This window comes from Hippocampus guttulatus, chromosome 10, assembly GCF_054856545.1.
Source record: "Hippocampus guttulatus isolate MCC_2025c chromosome 10, RoL_Hgut_1.0, whole genome shotgun sequence".
In the NCBI taxonomy this organism is placed as follows: domain Eukaryota; kingdom Metazoa; phylum Chordata; class Actinopteri; order Syngnathiformes; family Syngnathidae; genus Hippocampus; species Hippocampus guttulatus.
In genome coordinates this window covers 15,883,068-15,903,281 of record NC_141270.1, presented here as the reverse complement: position 1 = coordinate 15,903,281, position 20,214 = coordinate 15,883,068, and the positions used below count along the sequence as shown (strand labels likewise).

At 40.1% G+C, this 20,214-nt stretch overlaps 1 protein-coding gene across 1 annotated transcript in view; it reads left to right on the top strand.

The window, feature by feature from the left end:
- Positions 1–20,214, top strand: part of adgra1b (adhesion G protein-coupled receptor A1b) — a 152,917-nt gene that overhangs the window by 16,153 nt on the left and 116,550 nt on the right. Inside the window, exons 3-4 of the mRNA XM_086121638.1 lie at positions 15,007–15,078; positions 19,683–19,754. Of these exons, the coding sequence (XP_085977764.1) occupies positions 15,007–15,078; positions 19,683–19,754 (144 nt within the window). The remainder of the gene's footprint in view (positions 1–15,006; positions 15,079–19,682; positions 19,755–20,214) is intronic.

Here is a 20,214-nt window from a genome sequence, read left to right as displayed (position 1 = left end):
AGACTCATTGGGCAGCTTTACGCTTCCATTTGGTGTAACAATTTGGCAAATGCCTTTTTTTGTTCCAGGAATATTGTGCCCCGAAGCAATGAACAAGTTGCTAAAGATATGCTTTAGCAAAAATATTAGTTTGTTGTGGGAGAACTTGAGCCCCCTCAACTCAAGACCATCATGAAACATCAAATACCTTCATCAACTACAGCGGAGATTATGAGCCAAACCTGGGGTGTCCAACTCTGGTTCTCAATGGACTCCACCCAACATGCTTTTCATGGGGGTGCAAGCTAGTCCATCTCGGTGATGGTCACAAGTACGTAGATACTAACATTTTGACTTTGATACTGTACTTGCATCTGAACTTGGTAAGGTCTCTACAGCTAGGACTCCGGTCTCAAATACCGCATCTGACCCCTCTGTCCATGTTCCATGTTCAGCTGTGCTAAATTCTTTTGAAACTGTGTCCTTGGCGCTTTTGGAGGATGTAGTTCGCCAGACAAAGCCATCTGGCTCCCCTTGCGACTCTCTTCCCCCGCACTTCTTTCAGGAGGTTCTCCAGAGTGTTGGCGCATCAGTCTTGGATATCATCAACAGCAGCCTCTCTTCTGGTGTAGTTCCCCAACAGTTTAAACATGCTGTGGTCCAACCCGTGATCAAGAAAGCTGGCCTTGATCCAGATGTGCTGTCAAGTTTCAGGCCCATTTCCAAGCTGCCTTTCATTTCCAAAATTCTGGAAAAAGTCGTGCACATGCAGTTGAAAATTTTCTTGGATGAACATAACATCTTGGAGGTCTTCCAGTCAGGTTTCAAGATGATGCATAGCACGGAGTCAGCCCTGTTACGCGTTTCTAATGACATCCTCCTGGCAAATGACTCTGGAGACCACGTGTGTCTAGTTTTATTGGACTTAACTGCAGCATTTGATACAGTGGATCACAGTATTCTGCTGTCTCGTTTGCAGCACTTGGTGGGCATTGGCGGCAGTGCTCTTGAGTGGTTTAGGTCCTATTTAGCTGACAGAACCTTCTGTGTCAGCCTTGGCTGCTCTGAGTCACGCACTGCTCCCCTGTCATGTGGTGTTCCACAGGGCTCAATTCTGGGGCCTCTGCTGTTCTCGCTGTATCTGCTCCCATTGGGTTCCATCTTAAGGAAACATGGTATTCCCTTCCACTGCTATGCAGATGACTGCCAGATCTATGTCCCACTGAGCAAGAAAGACGCCTTCTCATTAAGGCCACTCCTATCCTGTCTGGAAGAAATCAAAACCTGGATGGCACAAAATTTCTTGAGATTCAATGAAAAGAAGACAGAGGTGATATTGTTTGGTCCCAGTGGCCCTTGTACATTCCATCCTGTAGACTTGGGCCCCCTGTCTCCTTATCTTAAGTCAACAGTCTCAAACTTGGGCCTTAAACTGGACAGTGATTTCAAACTCGATCGGCAAATTGGTGCCGTTGTTAAATCCAGCTTCTTTCACCTTAGACAGCTGGCCAAAATAAAACCTCTCCTCTCACATGAACACTTTGAGATGGTAATTCATGCCTTTGTCACATCCCGGCTCGATTACTGCAATGCCCTTTACTTTGGAGTCAGCCAGTCCTCCATTAAGCGCCTTCAGCTGGTCCAGAATGCCGCCGCTCGCCTCTTGACTGGTACTCGTAAGAGGAGCACATAACTCCTACTCTGGCATCCCTTCACTGGCTCCCCATTCATTTTAGAGTTATTTTCAAGATCCTCTTATTTGTTTTCAAATCTCTGAATAATCTCGCGCCACCTTACCTCTCTGAGCTCATCCGCCCCTACACACCTGCCCGGCGCCTCAGGTCTGTGGACCAGACTTTATTAGAAGTACCAAGAACTAAACTGAGGCTCAGAGGGGATCGAGCCTTTTCTGTTGCTGGTCCCTCTCTCTGGAATGACCTCCCACTAAACATTCGGCAAGCCTCCTCGCTGCCCATCTTCAAAACCCTCCTCAAAACTCACTTGTATTCTTTGGCATTCGACTCAGCATGACTTAGATTTGTTCTTGGTTTTACTGTTTGGTGCTTTCTACCGCCTTTATTACCGATTTGTCTTACTGTTTATTGTGCATGTTAAATTGCTCCATGTACAGCACTTTGTATGCAGCGATGGCTGTTTGAAAGTGCTCTATAAATACTGTTGACTTGACTTGTTGACTTGACTTGAACCTCAATACCGCCACTTAAACGACACCACAGCAAAACCCTTAATCAACTTTTAGTAAAAAGCAGTGAAAAAATAACTGACAGCTAAGCAATTTCAAATTTGTTTTGTCAGAATTAAAAAAAAATGCTGTAAGGACATTAAATAGAATTTTTTTATTAAAAAAAAGACTAAAAAATCATTTTGAACATTTTTTATCACAACAATTTTTACACATTACTATTACTTCTATTACTTTTTTAAATTATTATAAACAGGACTTACCTAAGTCATGTTGTTTAATTTTTAAACCCTTAAGTCGTGTAGAATATCATTGAATATTAACTAGAATGGATGGATGTAAGCTTAGTTATGTCATTTGGTAATATAACCTTAGTGACTAGATCGGCGGTAGGTCATTCCGGTCCAAGAGAACTGCCGTCCTGCCTGTTTTGGATCTTTCCCTCTTTCACACACCTCATCAGATTATCAACTTTGTTATCAAACTTCGACAGAGCTTGCTGATGAGTTGATCATCTGAATTATGTGTGTTGACGAGAGATAGTGGCTCTCTCGGGCAGGACTTGCCTTGCCCTGACCATAGAAAAGTGATTTCACCTCCATCGTTCCTTTTTTTTTTTTTTTTTAATACGGCAGGTTTTGCATTTTGTTCGAAAGCCCACATTGTTTAGATAGCAGTTGTTACTGATGTTTAGTGCATTGATGGATTTATTTCTGTCTGACTTTAAAATGTCCGACTGGATGTGAATTTCCACCCCGTGTCTCGCTGAATATGAGAGACTTTACTCCCATTATGATCCTCTGGCAGACACACACGGAGTTGGAGGTACTTCATTGAATCTCCCACACTCCCAAGTACCGATATTTGCAAGTGATGATCTTGTTTTGTTTTTGTCACCTGAAATTCATGGAAAAATAATAGTAGCGGTACTTGGTGACAATCGAGTCCCTAACACAGGGGTGTCCAAAGTCGGTCCTCAAGGGCCGCTGTCCTGCCTGTTTTCCAGCTCTCCCAAGAGCAACACACCTGATTCAAATAATCAGGAACGTTCTAATGCTGCTTCAGAGCTGGTTGTTGAGCTGGTCATCTGAATCAGGTGTGTTGCAGCGGGGAGAGCTGGAAAACAAGCATGAGATTGGCCCTCCAGGCCCGCAACTGGACATGCCTGCCCTAACATATCTAAATAGAGAAGGTCAGAATCAGGATGAGCATCAATCCATAAAAATAAATACGCCAAAACTTAATCCAAACAATGGCATCACCAAGTAAGGAAAAACAGCTGGAAATAAGAAGCATGATGAATACATTTAAGGTCTTTTAGACAATGGTTTGTTCTGGGTGACACCATCAGTGGATCGTTCTTTTCTTCATCTCCCTTTCTGGGCACTCTGATCATGCTTTGCCATGCTGAGCATTTGGATACATTTGTCAGTGCACTTGATGCCTGGCCAGGTATGCTCGATGAACAGAAAGTGGGGGCCAACTGTTCCCTGGTCTGGCACATTGGACTCATGTGCTTGACTGAGTGCATGACAGTTTCAGAAGAAATTGACAGGTTTAACAGTGCATGTGTGTATGATTTCACCATTCATCCTGCTTCCGTGGGTACATGTTTCTTGGGTTCTTGAATAGCAAACAGGCGTGTGCGATAACCATCAGGGAAATTGTGATACTGTTTCAATGGAATGTCAACATGGGTCTTTGAATTACTTTCAGTTGAATTCTGTCAAATGACTGAAATGTATTTATCTAAACATAGCTTTATGGATATACACAAATCAAATTACAAGGATAATGTGTTTGGCTTTATCTGATACTTTACAATTATTAGAACACATAATTTAAAAAAACAAATTTGAGATGTTGGTTCAGAGATATTGTCAGAGCCATAATAGGAGCATAGTAGGAGCCACAGTGTATCGCATTTTCCACACTATAAGGTGCATCCGAGTAGAAGGTGCACCTTCAATGAATGGTCTACTTTAAAACTGTTTCCATATGTAAGTCGCACTGCATTAAAAGGCGCATTCAATAGAAGCTATAACAGTGGCTGCAGTAACATTATGCATCCACTACATGGAGCTACACTAAAGGAAATACAATACAATACAACTTTATTTATATAGAGGCTTCACAACCGCTGCGGCTTTAACAAAGCGTTTTACAGAACATTTAAAATACTACGTCCAAGAAATGAGCCTTATGTAGCTCCCTCAGGATGTAGCATGAAGCATGACACGAAGTCCATAAAAATACAGGGTTTATTTCTTGGCAGCCTGTCAGAACTGGTCACAAACACGGCCAAGAAATATAGCTATACAAATGGCATTGCAAAACAATCGATAAAGACAAAAGTTATTTTGACAATTGATTCAACCAAAAAAATACACAAACATCCACAAGGGGCTAAATATCCTTCGAAGTCTTGCTTGTCTCCTTCTTCCTTCGTTTAATCAATAGTTAACTATGCTTTTGGTATTATCTTTGTTTCATCATGGCTGCACAGAGCTCACGAAGTAGTTGTCTGAGTTTGTGTTGGCAAATGCTCGTCAATTAGTGTCAGGCAGGACACTTTAACGTTACAATTGGTTGCTGTTAATAATCACCAGTAGATGACATTGGAACACTAACCGGGAAACAACTCAATTGGGAATATAAAGAGACCGTGTAACACTATGTATAAGGCACATCGGATTGATTATAAGGCCCACTGTCGGCTGTTGAGAAAATGGAACGCTTTTAGGTGCGTCTTATAGTGTGGAAAATACAGAACTATATGTGTACATGTTACGTGGTGTTTGCTTGCTCAAGTACTGCATGGGGTATAGCCATATTTTTTGTTGGCAAATTTTACTTTTGCACGTATCCATGCTGGTACATTTGCCATCCAGAAATCCATTCAGTGTGCGTGTAACTGTTGAAAGGCTTTGTTTTATTAAATCATTTGAAGCGCATACATCAGGGCACAGTGTGCCTCTCTTGTCAAGTCAGCATTTTGGCACAACCCTATATTATGTAGCCCGTCAAACAGGTCATAATACCTCAACTACTTCAGGATGTGATTAATGAAAAAAACTATTTTACCAATCAACCTTTTTAGAGTTGTTCTTTTATGAGAACAATATATTGTGTGAACACTGAAATGCTTAAAAAGGGGATCACGGTATCATATTCATTCCATTGGCATAGTTCAGTATACCGTACTCTAGTTGGCGTTCACGTTAAAGCTCAACTCACAATTCTTTTATAGCCAGCATAATCATCAGTATTAATAAAGGGTCTCTGTGTACTGTATTAGATAATGGGCTGAACAACCCCCCCGCAACCTGCCACCCTCTAATGTGGACCCACGCTGTTACTGACATCGTGTCCCACGGTAGCAAAGCTCGAACAAAGCTTGTCACTGTTCCCTGGTCAGTTATTTTTCCCATTGGTTCCCACCACACAAACCTAATTGTTTGAATGCCAGTGAAGAATCTCTGTGAACCAGATTGTCTGTCATTTTTACTTTGACTATCTTTCTACTTCATAAATCTATTCAAAATTAAAAGTTTGACCACATGAATGTGTTAGACAATCAGTAACTTTTCTTTTTGTTTCATTCACATGTGTACATTAGAGACAACACATTGTTTTTTCTTCCTTTTCTTATCTCAAGTATAATAATAATAACAATCATATATATATATATATATATATATATATATATATATATATGAGTGTGTGTGTGTATGTGTGTGTGTGTGCGTGTGTTTGACTTAATAAACTATCTTACCCAGGACTGACCAGATGTATTCGTAGAAAGATGTTTTGTGGTTGTTCAAACGTGACTTTTATTTCCATAAATTCCTACAGTTTTAATTTTTCAAACCACACAAAAGCACTTCACGTATACTTAGTGATGCCTTATAATAACCCACCACGTAGCTACATATACGAGACCGTACTATATTTTCAAAAGGTTATTTTTATGGCAAGTGAGGTGGTGCGAGTCGTTTATAATTAAGGGAAATGATCAGAGTAAATGTCTCTGAGCTGTGTTGGCAAAAAAAGTGTTCAAATAAAAATCACAGTCCCTCAAATCTATGTGAATTACCCTAAAGTTTATGACCATTAACTTTGGCATTGGAGGTCTATGATGCACTGTCTATATTACAGGTAATAAAGCACAGCTCACACTCAGTATGTTTACAGGCTCATATTAGCCAAGTTCCATCCGTAGTTTGACAATCGACCTGACGTATGCCTCATACACAGTTCTGATCGAATTACTCCTCTTAAAAGGTTGACATTTTCCCGCTGAGAAGTATTGAGTTAGTAAAAAAATACTGTCTGTAAGCCTATATACTATCCGTGCGTCTTGCCCATTGTTGAAGGTGCTGAAGCAACCCTTGAGAAAGTAATGAGAGAATGATACCACCTCCAAAATTTCAAATCTCTCTCTCTCTCTCTTCGATTTTTGTTCTATCCTTTAATGAAGTTAGATGAAGATATCAGTTTATGTCTTATATACAACACATTATTGGGTTATCTGCCTTTTGGTTGATGGTAACGCAAAAGTGAGATCGAGAGCAGGGAGAGGACTTTATATCGGGTGTTAGTATTTTATTATTTTATCACTTAAGTCTACTCCTCACAGTCGAAAGACTTTAACATATATCAGTGAATTTCATTCTAGACAGGACATCTTCATAACTATTAATTAAGTAAAAATGTACTTTTTGCTTAAATTCATGAGGAGGGGAAGAACAGGGAGTCTGTCATTCAAGAAAAGTGCGGCACAATTTTGGTGGGGGCTGCTCAACTCCACAAACATACATACTGTCAACGTGTATGTTGAGAAGATGCTGTATCAAAAGATGCCCCCCCCCCCACCCCAGATATTAAGGTTACCGTATGTGGATATTTTCCATTTAAAAATTCTTTTTTCCTGAGCTGTTGATCATCAATGAAATAACCTTCATCAGAATTTCACACTTTTGCAGATCGGCTCACCAGCACCCACAATGTTGACTGCAGTCTTGTTTGCTCGCTGATGGAGTTTTTTAACAGATAACAGTGTTTTATCAGATTTTCTTTTATCTTCCACCGTATCCCCCCAGGGATGTGTTTGTCACTGCTTTCATTTGTTTTTGTATAAAAATGAGTGTCAGAGTCATCGAAGGTGGAGATTCATTATCAAATTTGCAGATGAATCTGCAATTGTGTCACGTTTAAATGATGGTGATCTTGATCATGGTAATTTGGTTCGTAACAATTGGTGTGATTGTTCTTTCTGAGTAATCAATGTTTCTCAAATAAAATCAATGCTCATTGATTTTAAAAGGAAGTTTTGTCTTTTCCCTCCAATCCTTATCCATGGCCAACCTTGTTGGAGTTGAACATTAGAAATCTTTTCAACACATTCGAAAGTTGTGCAGTAAAATCGGAGGCCTGCATTTCCAGAAGCTTTGCTCAGTTCATCGAGCGAGAGTAACAGCAAAGGCCCGTTCCATCGCAAGAGAGAGTCATCATCCTCTGTCAGATGACTTTAATCCACTGTCATGAAGGCGCAGATAGATTATGCCCTGGTGCAGGACAAACATATTTAAGAACTCATTCATACTGGTTTCAATTGCCCTTCTAAATAATAGTATGTTGACTGCTGGCTGTAAAAAGGAATTGCCCCTTGGGGATAATTAAGTTCACCTTGACCTTGATGATGGATGGATGGATGCATGGTTGGATGTACATATGTACGTAAGTACGTATGTATATACAAGGCTCGAAATGAGCAATTTCACACCGCGGTTTGGAGTCAAAATTCACATTGTGCCCCTCAATTAAACACAATAAAACACAAAACTGTGAAAGGTGTTTATGTGGGAAAATAGAGAGCTGCCAAATGTTCCATCAATCACGGAACACTATCTTGTCACACACATAACATGTCATGATCAATATTAAAACATTTATAATAAAATAAAAATCAACAGAGTGGCCGCTTTAGATTTTCCTCTGCTTCCTCTCTGCAGGGCTTGTGACGGAGGGAGCACAGCAGCACTCGGTCCCTCATAACCAGGGAAGAGAGTCATGCTTGTTGTTTGAGTGGCCAGTCTTTGTGCCACATTGAAGCACATTACCACGACGTTGTATTGTGCAATTCACATTCGTCATCGTGGCTCCTAGCTGCCTTCTGCACCAATGCACAAGCCACTAATCGCACTGTGCGTATGTCAGCCGGCTTGCACCGTCACTGTTTTAGCAAGTGGCGATAGCTACGTCATTTGGGGTCCAAGGTAAACACAACCTCTCCATCCCCCCCAAGCCCTTTTCGTTCAATTTTGATAAAAGATGATTTGTGTAATTTAGCCCACTTTTGAAATCAGTTACAATTATTTGACAGCTCAAGCCACCTAATATTTACCAATCAAGATTTGTTGTTGTTTTTCATCAACTAAAAAGTGCGTGTTTGAAAAAAGAAAATTTCCTTTTTTCCTAAGATAGAGAAAGTCTTTACAATCCTACTTGAGGATTGTTATGTAACACGCAAATCATCCAAATACTTTTAACGTATTTGATGAAAACATTGATCAACATTGATCAAAGACGATTATGAAGTATGAGGTGCAATAATCCTTTGTTTTTAGTGGTTAATTGGTACAGCCCCCCCGCCTCCTCCCGCAGAAAGTGGAAAACTGCAAAATAGGATTTGCACAAGGAGTTTTCGCGTGTGTAGTGAACGTAATGTTCACATAGAGTTAAATATGAACTGGGATTGGCCGTCATGAAGAAGTGTGTAATATAGTCATAAAAAAACGCATTAAATGTCTACTGAGTTTTATTTTTTCAGGGGCGGGGGATGGTGATTTTTAGTGCTGACATTTTTACATACAGACCTATAAGTGCCAAATCAGACCAATCTAGTGGCTTTTTTTTCCACGCCTGAATGAACGTGCGCCGTTTATGAAAATAGAGCCCATTTTCTCATTTGGTGGAAACAAATACCATCCGGACACAATCTCATCCCTTTAAGTCACCCCGATCTTCTTGTGATACAAATGTGTGCATTCCATCGTCTCATTTCATTAAGTGTGTGGGTAATCAAATACATCATATAGCGTCACTTTCCTTTTGGATGAGTGCCCAAGTTCCTGCAGCAGGCTTCAGTTTATTTGCCTAATTCATGTATAACTTGACCTTTTGCAAATATGATAGTATTCTGATAACTGCATCAATACTGCGATATGTTCACTCAACCGACACGATTAAACAATGCTGTTTTCCTAATAGAAGAAACTATCGTTCTCTCTTGGGCTCTGCTTGGTATGTGGCCTTAATAGTGCATGGAAAGGATGAGTGCCCAAGTGCCTGCAGCAGGCTTCAGTTTTATTTGCGTACTTCATGTGGAACTTGACCTTTCGTAAGTATGATAGTATTCTGATAACTGCATCAACATTGGGATATATTCACTCAACCGACAAATGATTAAACAATGCAGTTTTTTCATCGGAAACTAGTCTTCTTCTTTCTAGGCAGCCCAGTGGTTGACTGTTTAGTGCGTCGGCCTCTCAGTGCAGGGGTGCTGGATTCGATTCTGGCTCCGGCCTCCCTGTGTGGAGTTTGGATGTTCTCCCCGTGCCTGCGTGAGTTTTGTCTAGTTACTCCCATGTCCTCCCACATTCCAAAAACACGCGTGGCAGGTTAATGGAACACTCTAAATTGTCCCTAGGTGTGAGTGTGAGTGTGGATGGTTGTTCATCTTTGTGTGCCCTGCGATTGGCTGGCATCCAGTTCAGGGTGTCCCCCGCCTACTGCCCGAAGACAGCTGCGATAGGCTCCAACACTCCCGCGACCCTTGTGAGGATAAAGCGGAACAGAAAATGGATGGATGGATGTCTGTGTTTGTGCGTGCGTGTGTGATCCTGATATTGATCCAGAAAGGAACCTGTCACGTTAACTGCGTCTAGGGGTGTTCGGATGGGTTTCATGCTGCCAATTTCAATACAGTTCATCCATGAAATCTGATCACATGGATTCGGTGTAAAATTTTGAAATCGATCTATAACAACAGATTTGTTTTATCCGTGTTGCTAATTTTGCTGGAGAATGAGTATGAGCGTGATATTCATAATTTAATTTTGATTTCATTAACCCTTTTCGGGACAGCGGTTACTACAGTGGACAGCTTACCATATTATCAGGTTTCTGCCACTGCTGATTCCATAATTTTTTCCCCATAAAGTTTCTAACCCAACTGAAATTATAAATATGAACAGTAAAATAGTAGATGAGAGTGCACATTATGCACATTCAATTGAACAGAAAATCTACTGCTCATCTGGTTGTGTTTAAGACGTTCCTGAGAGCAGATATTCGCAATGTTCCAATCAGATGTTTTGTTAACCCGATTCAGAGTCACTTGATATTTAAGGGCTCAATATTCGGAGACAGCACAGCTGCACTCAAGCACATAAACTTATTTTCGTGCTGATGCCGCCTCGGTGCACTTGTTTGGGAATGAAGTTCATCACTCTGTGCCATGTTGGGTGTACCAAGGACATGTTATTTGACATGCGCCCGGCACACAAATTTGTTAGCTGAAAGGAGATTAACATTACACCTCCTGGAACCATGTCCAAGGTCTGGCGCAGGTAATTAATGTATTAAGATGTGGGTGAATGTCAGGTATCGGCAACTTAAATGATGAAGGGGGGCACAATTTTTCATCAGCGCTACTGGAGGGCAGCATAGGATTCATTCACCTGCTTTTTTCCATGTTCAGGCCAAACATTACCTGCACAAAATGTCCCAGGGCCCATTCAGAAATGATTAAATATATGTTTATATTCAAAAAACTAAATCACAAAATCCAATCTACTTACAGGTTAAAAGCTTGAAACGTGAAATGCTTCTCAAGAAGAAAAGAGAAGACTTTGTTGCAACAAACAAACAATTAAGCACCGGTCCTGTTGAGAGCCATCACACGTCATTGTGATGGAGCAGCCCGTTAACCACACCTGTTAGGTTTCTTCTTCTACTACTTCTGCAGTATCTCGATGTAGAGGTAAACGGTCTGGTGCCTCATGGTCCCCTACTGGCAGGAAGCGAAATTGCAAATGAGCTTCTTGTTTTCAACAGCAACAGCTCATTTGTTTTTAATCCGTAAAATATTCTCCCCTGCGGTCTTCTCAGGCATTTTGCGGCCCACGATCTGGCAATTGTGACCCAACTTCGAAGCTTTGACCCCATGGTTAAGAATCACTGTTTTTTTAGACAGCCAAACGGGAAAAGGCTGACGACCACAAGATTGATGATGCAAAAACAATCATTAAAACGGAAGCTGCATTGTCTTTCAAGTGGTTTCCTCTGATTGTTGAGACATTTCGCCAGACATAATTCAGCAGACCCCTCCCGCCTCTAACACACTCATAATTCCTGATTTGTTGTTGTTTTTTTTTTTCATCTGATGACTATGAAGTATTTGTGTGTTACATATTGTTCCATCACTAAAGCCTAAAGTTGTTTCCTAACTCTCATGGTTTCCATTATTTGTTGTTGTTGTTGTTGTTTATTGAACATAAAACATATACAGTAATAATTTGACAGAAAATAAGGTAGATAAAATAGTAAAAAGAAAGAAATCAGTCTTCATTCAACACAGTTATTATGTTCAAGGGAGTAGGAAGAAGTAAAAAACGTATCTAGTCCTACCCCGTTATGTGTTTATATCTAATAAATCATTTTTATATCAATCAGAAAAGAAAAAAAGTAAGAAGAAAGAAGTCTCCATTAAGGCTCATACTTTACCCTTAACCGTGATATTTTTACAACTTTTGGTTTGTATCGGGATTATATAAATCCACACCCTGGCACTCTTGTGTCAATTTTCTCTTGTATTCATAATGGATATTTCAATACCTTTCTCTATTTATCAACTTCGTTCTGATTTATCATTATGTTTAATGTTTAGAATTTATCATTTTAACTCTGATTGATGTAGGTTGTTTGTACTATTTTTTTGAATTTGTTTTTGAACTCAGCAAGCGATTTACTCATTTTCAGGTCCGTTTCGAAATTATTCCACAGATTAACACCTTTGATAGATACACTTCTTTGCTTGATGTTTGTTCTTGTTTTGAGTTTTTTGAATAATTTCGAAAAAACTTCTGAATGTTTTGGCAGAGCAGGTTATTGTGTGCTTTGTACATTAATTGGGCGATTTTAAAGTCAACCAGGTCATAAAATTTCATCGTAAATAGTGGATTTGTGGGTTCCGTATATTTTGATCTATTAATAATTCGAATTGCTTTTTTTTGTAGGTTGAGAATAGGGAGTGTGTTTGTTTTGCAGGCATTTCCCCATATTTCCACACAGTAGGTCATATATGGTAATAATATTCATCCATTCATCTTCCGTACCGCTTGATCCTCACTAGGGTCGCGGGGGGTGCTGGAGCCTATCCCAGCTGTCACCTGGGCAGTAGGCAGGGGACACCCTGAATCGGTTGCCAGCCAATCGCAGGGCACACAGAGACGAACAACCATCCGCGCTCACACTCACACCTCGGGACAATTTAGAGTGTTCAAACAGCCTGCCACGCATGTTTTTGGAATGTGGGAGGAAACCGGAGCACCCGGGGAAAACCCACGCAGGCCCGGGGAGAACATGCAAACTCCACACAGGGAGGCCGGAGTTGGAATCGAACCCGGTACCTCTGCACTGTGAAGCCGACGTGCTAACCACTGGACTACCGGGCTGCCCCATGGTAATAATAATGAAGTGTATAATGTGTACAAAGATCTCTTATTCAGCACTTCCTTGGTTTTGTAGAGGATCCCTACGGTTTTGGCTATTTTTCTTTTTACGTTATCGATATGTGGCTTCCAACATAGTTTTGAGTCAATTACTAATCCGAGAAACTTGGTTTCATACGCTCTTTCTATCTCAATTGAGTTTACCATAATTTTAGCTTGGTGTTTGATTGGTCTTGTGCCAAAAACAATTAACTTCGATTTTTTCAGGTTAAGTGACAATTTATTTCTGTCGAACCAGTTTTTTAATTTGTTTAATTCGTTTTCTATGGTTGTCAGGAGCTGTTTCAGATTTATTCCAGAACAGTAGAAATGTCTCTAATCCCCCAAATGACAAAAAATCTTTAGGAATGCAGAGCACAGGTACTTCATGAAGTTAAAACCAGCCTACCCACAGTTACTATTTAAACTTTTTTCAGTGACTGGAATCTGGGTTCGCAGAAAAAAAGAATTAAAGTCATTGCAAAAATAACAAAATAACTACAAAATGGTTTAGCAGTCAGATGTTTGTTAATGTTCCAATCTTGCACTACCTAACAATTTTATCAGCATTCTAATTCATAAATAGCATTTAATATGGCATACTTTATTTTTCACTTGAAGTATCTTATTCTGACATGTTTAACAATAAATTCAGAATGAAAAGATTTAAAATAAGCTCATGATATGAAATATGCTGAACTGGATTGAATGTTCACATAACCGACCATATATGGGTCAACAATCATGGAGAATTGACCTTTACAATTCAAGTAAGTCAGTTCATATGAAACTGGAAGTATTATCTGCTCATTCAGCAAAGCAGCTGAGGGCTAGTACCACAGGTCAAGATGAAAGAAGGTGCTGCAGGCGGAGTGGATGACTTCTGGGCGTACACCGTCCAATTGCTCTTTACTGGCACGTTGCACACGATCAAAGACAATTTAGATTAGAGCAGAGATGAGAGCTACCCGTTCATGGACCTGACTGGACGAAGAGACTACAACGTCATGAAGGCAGTATATTTTCTTTAAACTAAGCTTCACTGTTCTGTGGAAAGAACTAATCCATTCATTCTAGTTTAATTATGGATAAAGCAGGTCTCAGATTTCGACAGTATTTTAAAGATCCTGAAAAGGGACAAAAACAGGTTTTGTTGTTTAAATATTTTTGATTGACTCCAATTTGTCCTATGTGATTTTTATCGAAGAAAATAAATGTTTTGGTTGTTCACTAGTGTGTATTTGGATTCTCATTAAACTGGATCAAAGTGCAAGTTTGGCCAGCTGAGAAAACCAGAGGCAAGCATCTTGATTGTGTTGGAGGGTTTTGTTTTTTTATTTTGGGTGGTGGTGGTTGATGCAGAGTCCTTGAGTAAAATCTTGTGTTATTTTCCTCTCGGCTGGACAAGGTCAGGATGTTCATGAAGCTGGAAATGGTTAGCACTTGTGAGCATGTACAATTAGTTGTACTTTATTTTTCATTTAATACATTATATATTATTCATTTGTCTTTTTTTCACCCATCTATCCATTTCTGTACCACCTTAGCCTCTTCAGGGTCACACTTGAATGGTCACCAAGCGATCAAAGAACACATGTGGAAGCAGACATTCACACTCACATTTACATCTCTGAGGGGGAACTGAATCCACATTACCTGAACAAAATTCATTTGAGTAAAGCACTAACCCGCCAGTGACTTGTTTTATATACCAAACAATGTGTAACAATGTAAAGGCAAAAAATTAAGTTCCGCCCCCTAAAAAATATGAGCAGGTTGTATCAACAAGCTTTGATACTACTTAAACTGGTATTAAGACATGCATTTCTCTTCATAGAACTCTTTATTCCTCATGTTCGCTATTTCTTATCCCAAAGCATGTATTTTCATGAATTGACCACTGCTGATGAATTATTCAATGAACTGTAAGAAAGTTAACATGTTCAATGATTCGTATGAAGTCACATTTTCATGGAAAGCATGTGTTCACAGCCTCTGCTTCACTGCCTTAATGCTTGTCTCTGATTCCTTCTTGTTGGTCCTCTCCAGGGATCTGAGGAATAATCTGATAAGCACAGTAGAGCCTTGGGCCTTCCGTGGTCTGCTGACTTTGAGGAGATTGTAAGTATTTTGGAGTCTACTAATAGTCTTCTTTGGGGACAAGGAGAGAACTCATCTGGCTTTTTGGAGATTACAAGAACATATTATGTTAAGTACTATGTCAAAATGAACTGAAATATACAGGGTAGTTTCATGCAAGCAAATCGTTTTGGTTGCAGGAAAAATGTGGGTAGCTCTCAGGGGCGTGGTTAGCACATCTGCCTCGTAGTACAGAGGTCCAGGTTTAAAATCCAGGCTCCGGCCTTCCTTTGTGGAGTTTGCATGTTCTCCCTGTGCTTGTGTGAGTTTTTTTCTGGATATGCCGGTTTCCTCCTACATTCCAAAAACATGCATGGTAGGTTAATTGGGCACTCTAAATTGTACCGATGTGTGAGTGTGAATGTTCATTTGCCTATGTGTACTCTGTGATTGGCTGGCAACCAGTTCAGGGTGTACCCGACCTGCTGCCTGAAGACACGCGGGACAGGCTCCAACATGCCTGCGAGGATAACTGGTTCGCATAATGGATGGATGGCTGAAAATTGTGTCGAGAAAAGTAATGATGGAGAAAATGAAGCTTCAACATGTTTCATGGACCAGCTGTTGTGTTTATGGAGCCCTCTAGTTGGCAGTCACTGTTCAATATAGGGCTGAAATCACACTGACTTGCCATTTCTTAAACCCTTTTCTTTAAACCAACAGTGCCATTTAGAGGAGTAAAAAAAACTACAGTACTGCCTCATGAAGCAAATATGAAGCTTCATATTCCCATTACTAGTGACAAGCTGTTAACCTTTAAGTATGACCTACGGGCTTTGAATAGCCTGCACGCCGCATGTGTCCAATGCACATTGTTTGGAGTCTCACTAAGTCTTAATGGAGTCAATATGTAACATCAAATTGGCTCTGCCCATGCTGCCCAAAGGAGGAATGGCAGGGATGTTTCTCTTGGTGCATGTGTGCATTTATTAATCACATCATTACTTTCTAAAATTATGGGTCAAATAATGTATTCGTTGTTTTTTTTTTTCCAGAAAACACGAAAAACTGATGAACTGGAGAGCTGACTATATTCTTATTAATAATCATTTCATTTCAAGGGTAGAATTAAATGATCTGGTTTAACTTTGGATATATTTGATTTTAGCAGAATATCCTGAGGAGACGTTTACGGAAGAAAAAAAACAATTTGTCAAAATATTACTTCGGCCATTATTTTAGGAGTCACGCACTCCTGGAAAAAAAACACAGACCTTGTATAAAAATGCAGTGGCTTTCCTTGAAATTAATGAGGTGTATCTGGCTTGTTTGATACACCCGTTTGGGTTAAGCAAGCTAACATACTTTACCCAACCCTGTTTGCTTTACTTTTGAATGAATTCAGGTGAAAGATAAAGTCATTTGAATACAGGCATATTTCTTGATGATATTAATGTGGGTATATTATTGTCTGCAGATGATATTACTCTTTTGGCTGAATCCGAGTTTGCCCTATTGAATGCATGGTGCCATATATGGAAACGTACCGGAAGATAAGACAAATAGTAGATTTTGGGAAAACACAGGGGAATTAGAGGGTACATTTATTTTGGTTCTGTTTTTAGAATGTTGATATATGTGAATATAAAGTGTTTTTTGGACAAATTCATATGAGTTTTGACATTGAAACAGGGCCATCAATAATTACCAAACTCAAAATATGTAAAGCCCTTACCCCAGTGAGCGGTAAAGGTTTGCAAACGTAGTGAATGGTTTTTTTTGGGGGGGGGGGGGTTCTACAGGTTTCATTCAAGGTCGCAAATAGTCACAAAGCACACACACTCACACCCACAACCCATACACACACGCACGCACATACACTAATTCAATCTATTCAAGGTATTATAAACAGTTAGTCTGTGGCACAGTGGACACTGTAAGAGAAATTAAATACACCAAGACAAGTTAGAAAGAGTTTAAAAGAGTTGACGGTGGTGAGTGTGTGTGCACTTTTCGAAACGTTAGATGAAGTTTAAAAGATCACTTTGCATCGCCATCAAATGCTTGTTACTTCAACAGAATGCGATGTGACTATATACAAATGAGCAACATTGATTTTCTTATTTTTATTTGGTTTTAAATACTTATCTCACCATTACCAAATTTAATAGATGTACACGTTGATTTTTGAAATTTGACACAATAAGGCTACTCTACAATAGGCAGATGCAGAGGTGTACCTTATTACTCTTATTCCTTGAACCTCTTCATTCACTTAGTAACCTTGTTTAACCTTTTCTTCATGACATAACCATTCCCCATTTTCAGATGCTCAAACGCGTGAAAAAGCAGAGGGGCTTGCACGTCTATGGATCTCTGTCTTCATGCTCCATAATCAAAGACCAGCTTTACTGGAGCAGCTGAGGGAAAATAAGCAGAGCAGTCACATAAAGACCGGTTGGGGAATACTTAAATTAACACTTTGCTTCTGCCTCAGTTCGGAAACCCACACATACACGCGCACGCACACACTCGGACATGCACACGTACAGCATGGCTAACTGACTGCCTGTGCCCTTGCCAGCCCAGATTACACAAAACTATCAAAATGTTGTCACTTAAAAGGCTAAATGTAGAGCAATGGGAAACAGAAATACCTGAACAAGGGAGATAAAATCAATTAGAAAAGGTTCAGCCACAGCTCTATTATTTTTTGCACGTGTGTTTGTGTGTGTGTATGTATGTATGTGTGTGCATGCTTCCATTTTTTGACAATGGAATTTTTGGGTGAAATAGATCGATTAGTGTCGTAGTTTTTGACAGGAAACAAACCCCACACAGGAAGGCTGGAGCTAGAATTGAACCTGGTACCTCTGCACGGTGAAGTTGATGTGCGAACCACTCGACTACCGGGCCGCCATAAATACAACATTGCTTCTCAAATAAAGTGAAAAAAAAAAACCCTGCATGTCACTCCAATGAAGCACCGTTTACATAGGCCAGTCGTTGCATGGTAGTGAAGGTGAGCAAGCTAGCCAGCCCCTTGATGTGAAAAAGAAGGACAAACTTTTTCAGGAGAGGTGAAGTTGGCCAGGGTCGCTGAGGGACGATGTTCCAAAACACAAAAATATCTCAGATCACATGTACGTGTGTTTTCTACCTGGTCAAATTATATTGTATGTGTTGTCTTCACACATTTCCCCATATTAACTCAGCCCACAGCAATCCCACAATGCACATTGACTGACATCTTTGTGGTCATAGTATAAACGTACTGCAGTTGTACGTAATGCAGTCATCATGACTTGATGTCAACATTATATATTAATACACAGTATTATACAATAAAATCGCTTGTGGAAAATAGGAACGTTTAACATACACTACCTAATTTAATATACAGTATGTATCTACGGACATTATATTGTACTATCATAAAGTATGTGTGTAATCATCCGAACATAAATTTAATAAATGTAAATCGTTCACCAAAGGCCGCGGTCCTCAAAGTTTTTTCGGGCAAGCACCACCTAAAAAAAAAATGTACCAGTCTAGTGACCATCATCAAATTACAGTCACATAGTGGGCCTAAGCTTTCATTAAAATAAATAAATAAATAAAAAGCAGAGGTTTTATTCCTGAAATATACCTTGTGGCATCACACAGGGACATGTAGTGGAAGGAAGAGGGGGAAGTCGCTCTATGCCCGGACTTACCGTCCCCGTTGCCAGCGATGGTGCGGGTGGGTCGTCAAACAAACAACGGAGTGACAGGGGTAGCACTGCGCAGATGTCTATATTTATGGCACTCATTCCGGGGACTCATAACAATCAACTCTATATTTCTTATTTTCGCTCTACTTTATACTCCATACTGTCTGTATTCGCTCCTACACAGCTTCCACTTTTCTCTCTCCCTCACGCGTGCTCACTCCTATCGCAAATGGCTGATGAATATTCAGTATGAGGACGTACTCAGTTTCATTGGTCCACTGTGACGTGTTCGGTATTTTCATTAGTCAGATGTGACGAGACTATGAGTAATTCTATTGGTGGCGTTAAATTCTGAAATAAACCGCATCACAGTGAAAGCCGTAGGGTTCAAAAAGTGGGAAAAAAGTAGCAACTTGTAGTCCAGAAAGTCGATGGCACATTTTTTTGAGTAGACTATACAGCTACCCAGTTCCGGCCTCCCTGTGTGGAGTTTGCAGGTTCTCCCTGGGCCTGCGTGGGTTTTCTCTGTGTACTCTGGTTTCCTCCCACATTTCAAAATCATGCATGGCAGGCAGACTGGACACTCTAAATAGTCCCTAGGTGTGAGTGTGAGCATGGGTGGTTGTTCGTCTCTGTGTGCCCTGCGATTGGCTGGCAACCGGTTCAGGGTGTCCCCCGCCTACTGCCCGAAGACAGCTGGGATAGGCTCCAGCACCCTCCGCGACCCTTGTCAGGACAAGCGGATCTGAAATGGATGGATGGATATACAGCTACTTAAAAAATGGATGACGATCGAGATGATCATACAGTCGCAGTAAAGCAACTGTGTTATGTTGCAATGTAAAATAGTATACTAGGTAAATTACTCTCTCTGCACACAACAATATTTTGCCAATGTGTTTTACGATGGCCTTTTTTTTTTTGTCATTACAGGGACCTGTCAAACAACAGAATAGGTTGCCTCTACTCTGAAATGTTTCTGGATCTGGGCAATCTTTTAAAATTGTAAGTTGCATTTCTATTGATCAAATGACATTGAAGGTATCCTCACTATTTTTAATAGACTTTACGCAGGTTTTTGGAGTCGATTGGCAATCAGCGATCAGTGAGTTTGAAAAAGAAAAAAAATGATACTCGATGAGCGATTCGATCAGAAGATGGAGCAATACAGTATATCTATTTAAACCATGTATGTATTTACTCTACAGTCGACCGAAATGCATTGGGAAAAGAAATCATCATTTAAACCCCTCCAAAATAAAAAAATAAAAAACAAAACACAAATACACATGAAAATAAAACAGTAATGAAAAAAAATGCATGAACATGATTGCCGGTCATTCAGCTGGCTGGAGCTTTTGTCCAAACTATTGCGATTTTGGTTCTACAGCTGCAAAACTTACCAGCTACTGAATTGATCACTTCACATTGTGTTCCTGCTGAAGGCCCGGATGGTGCCCACAGA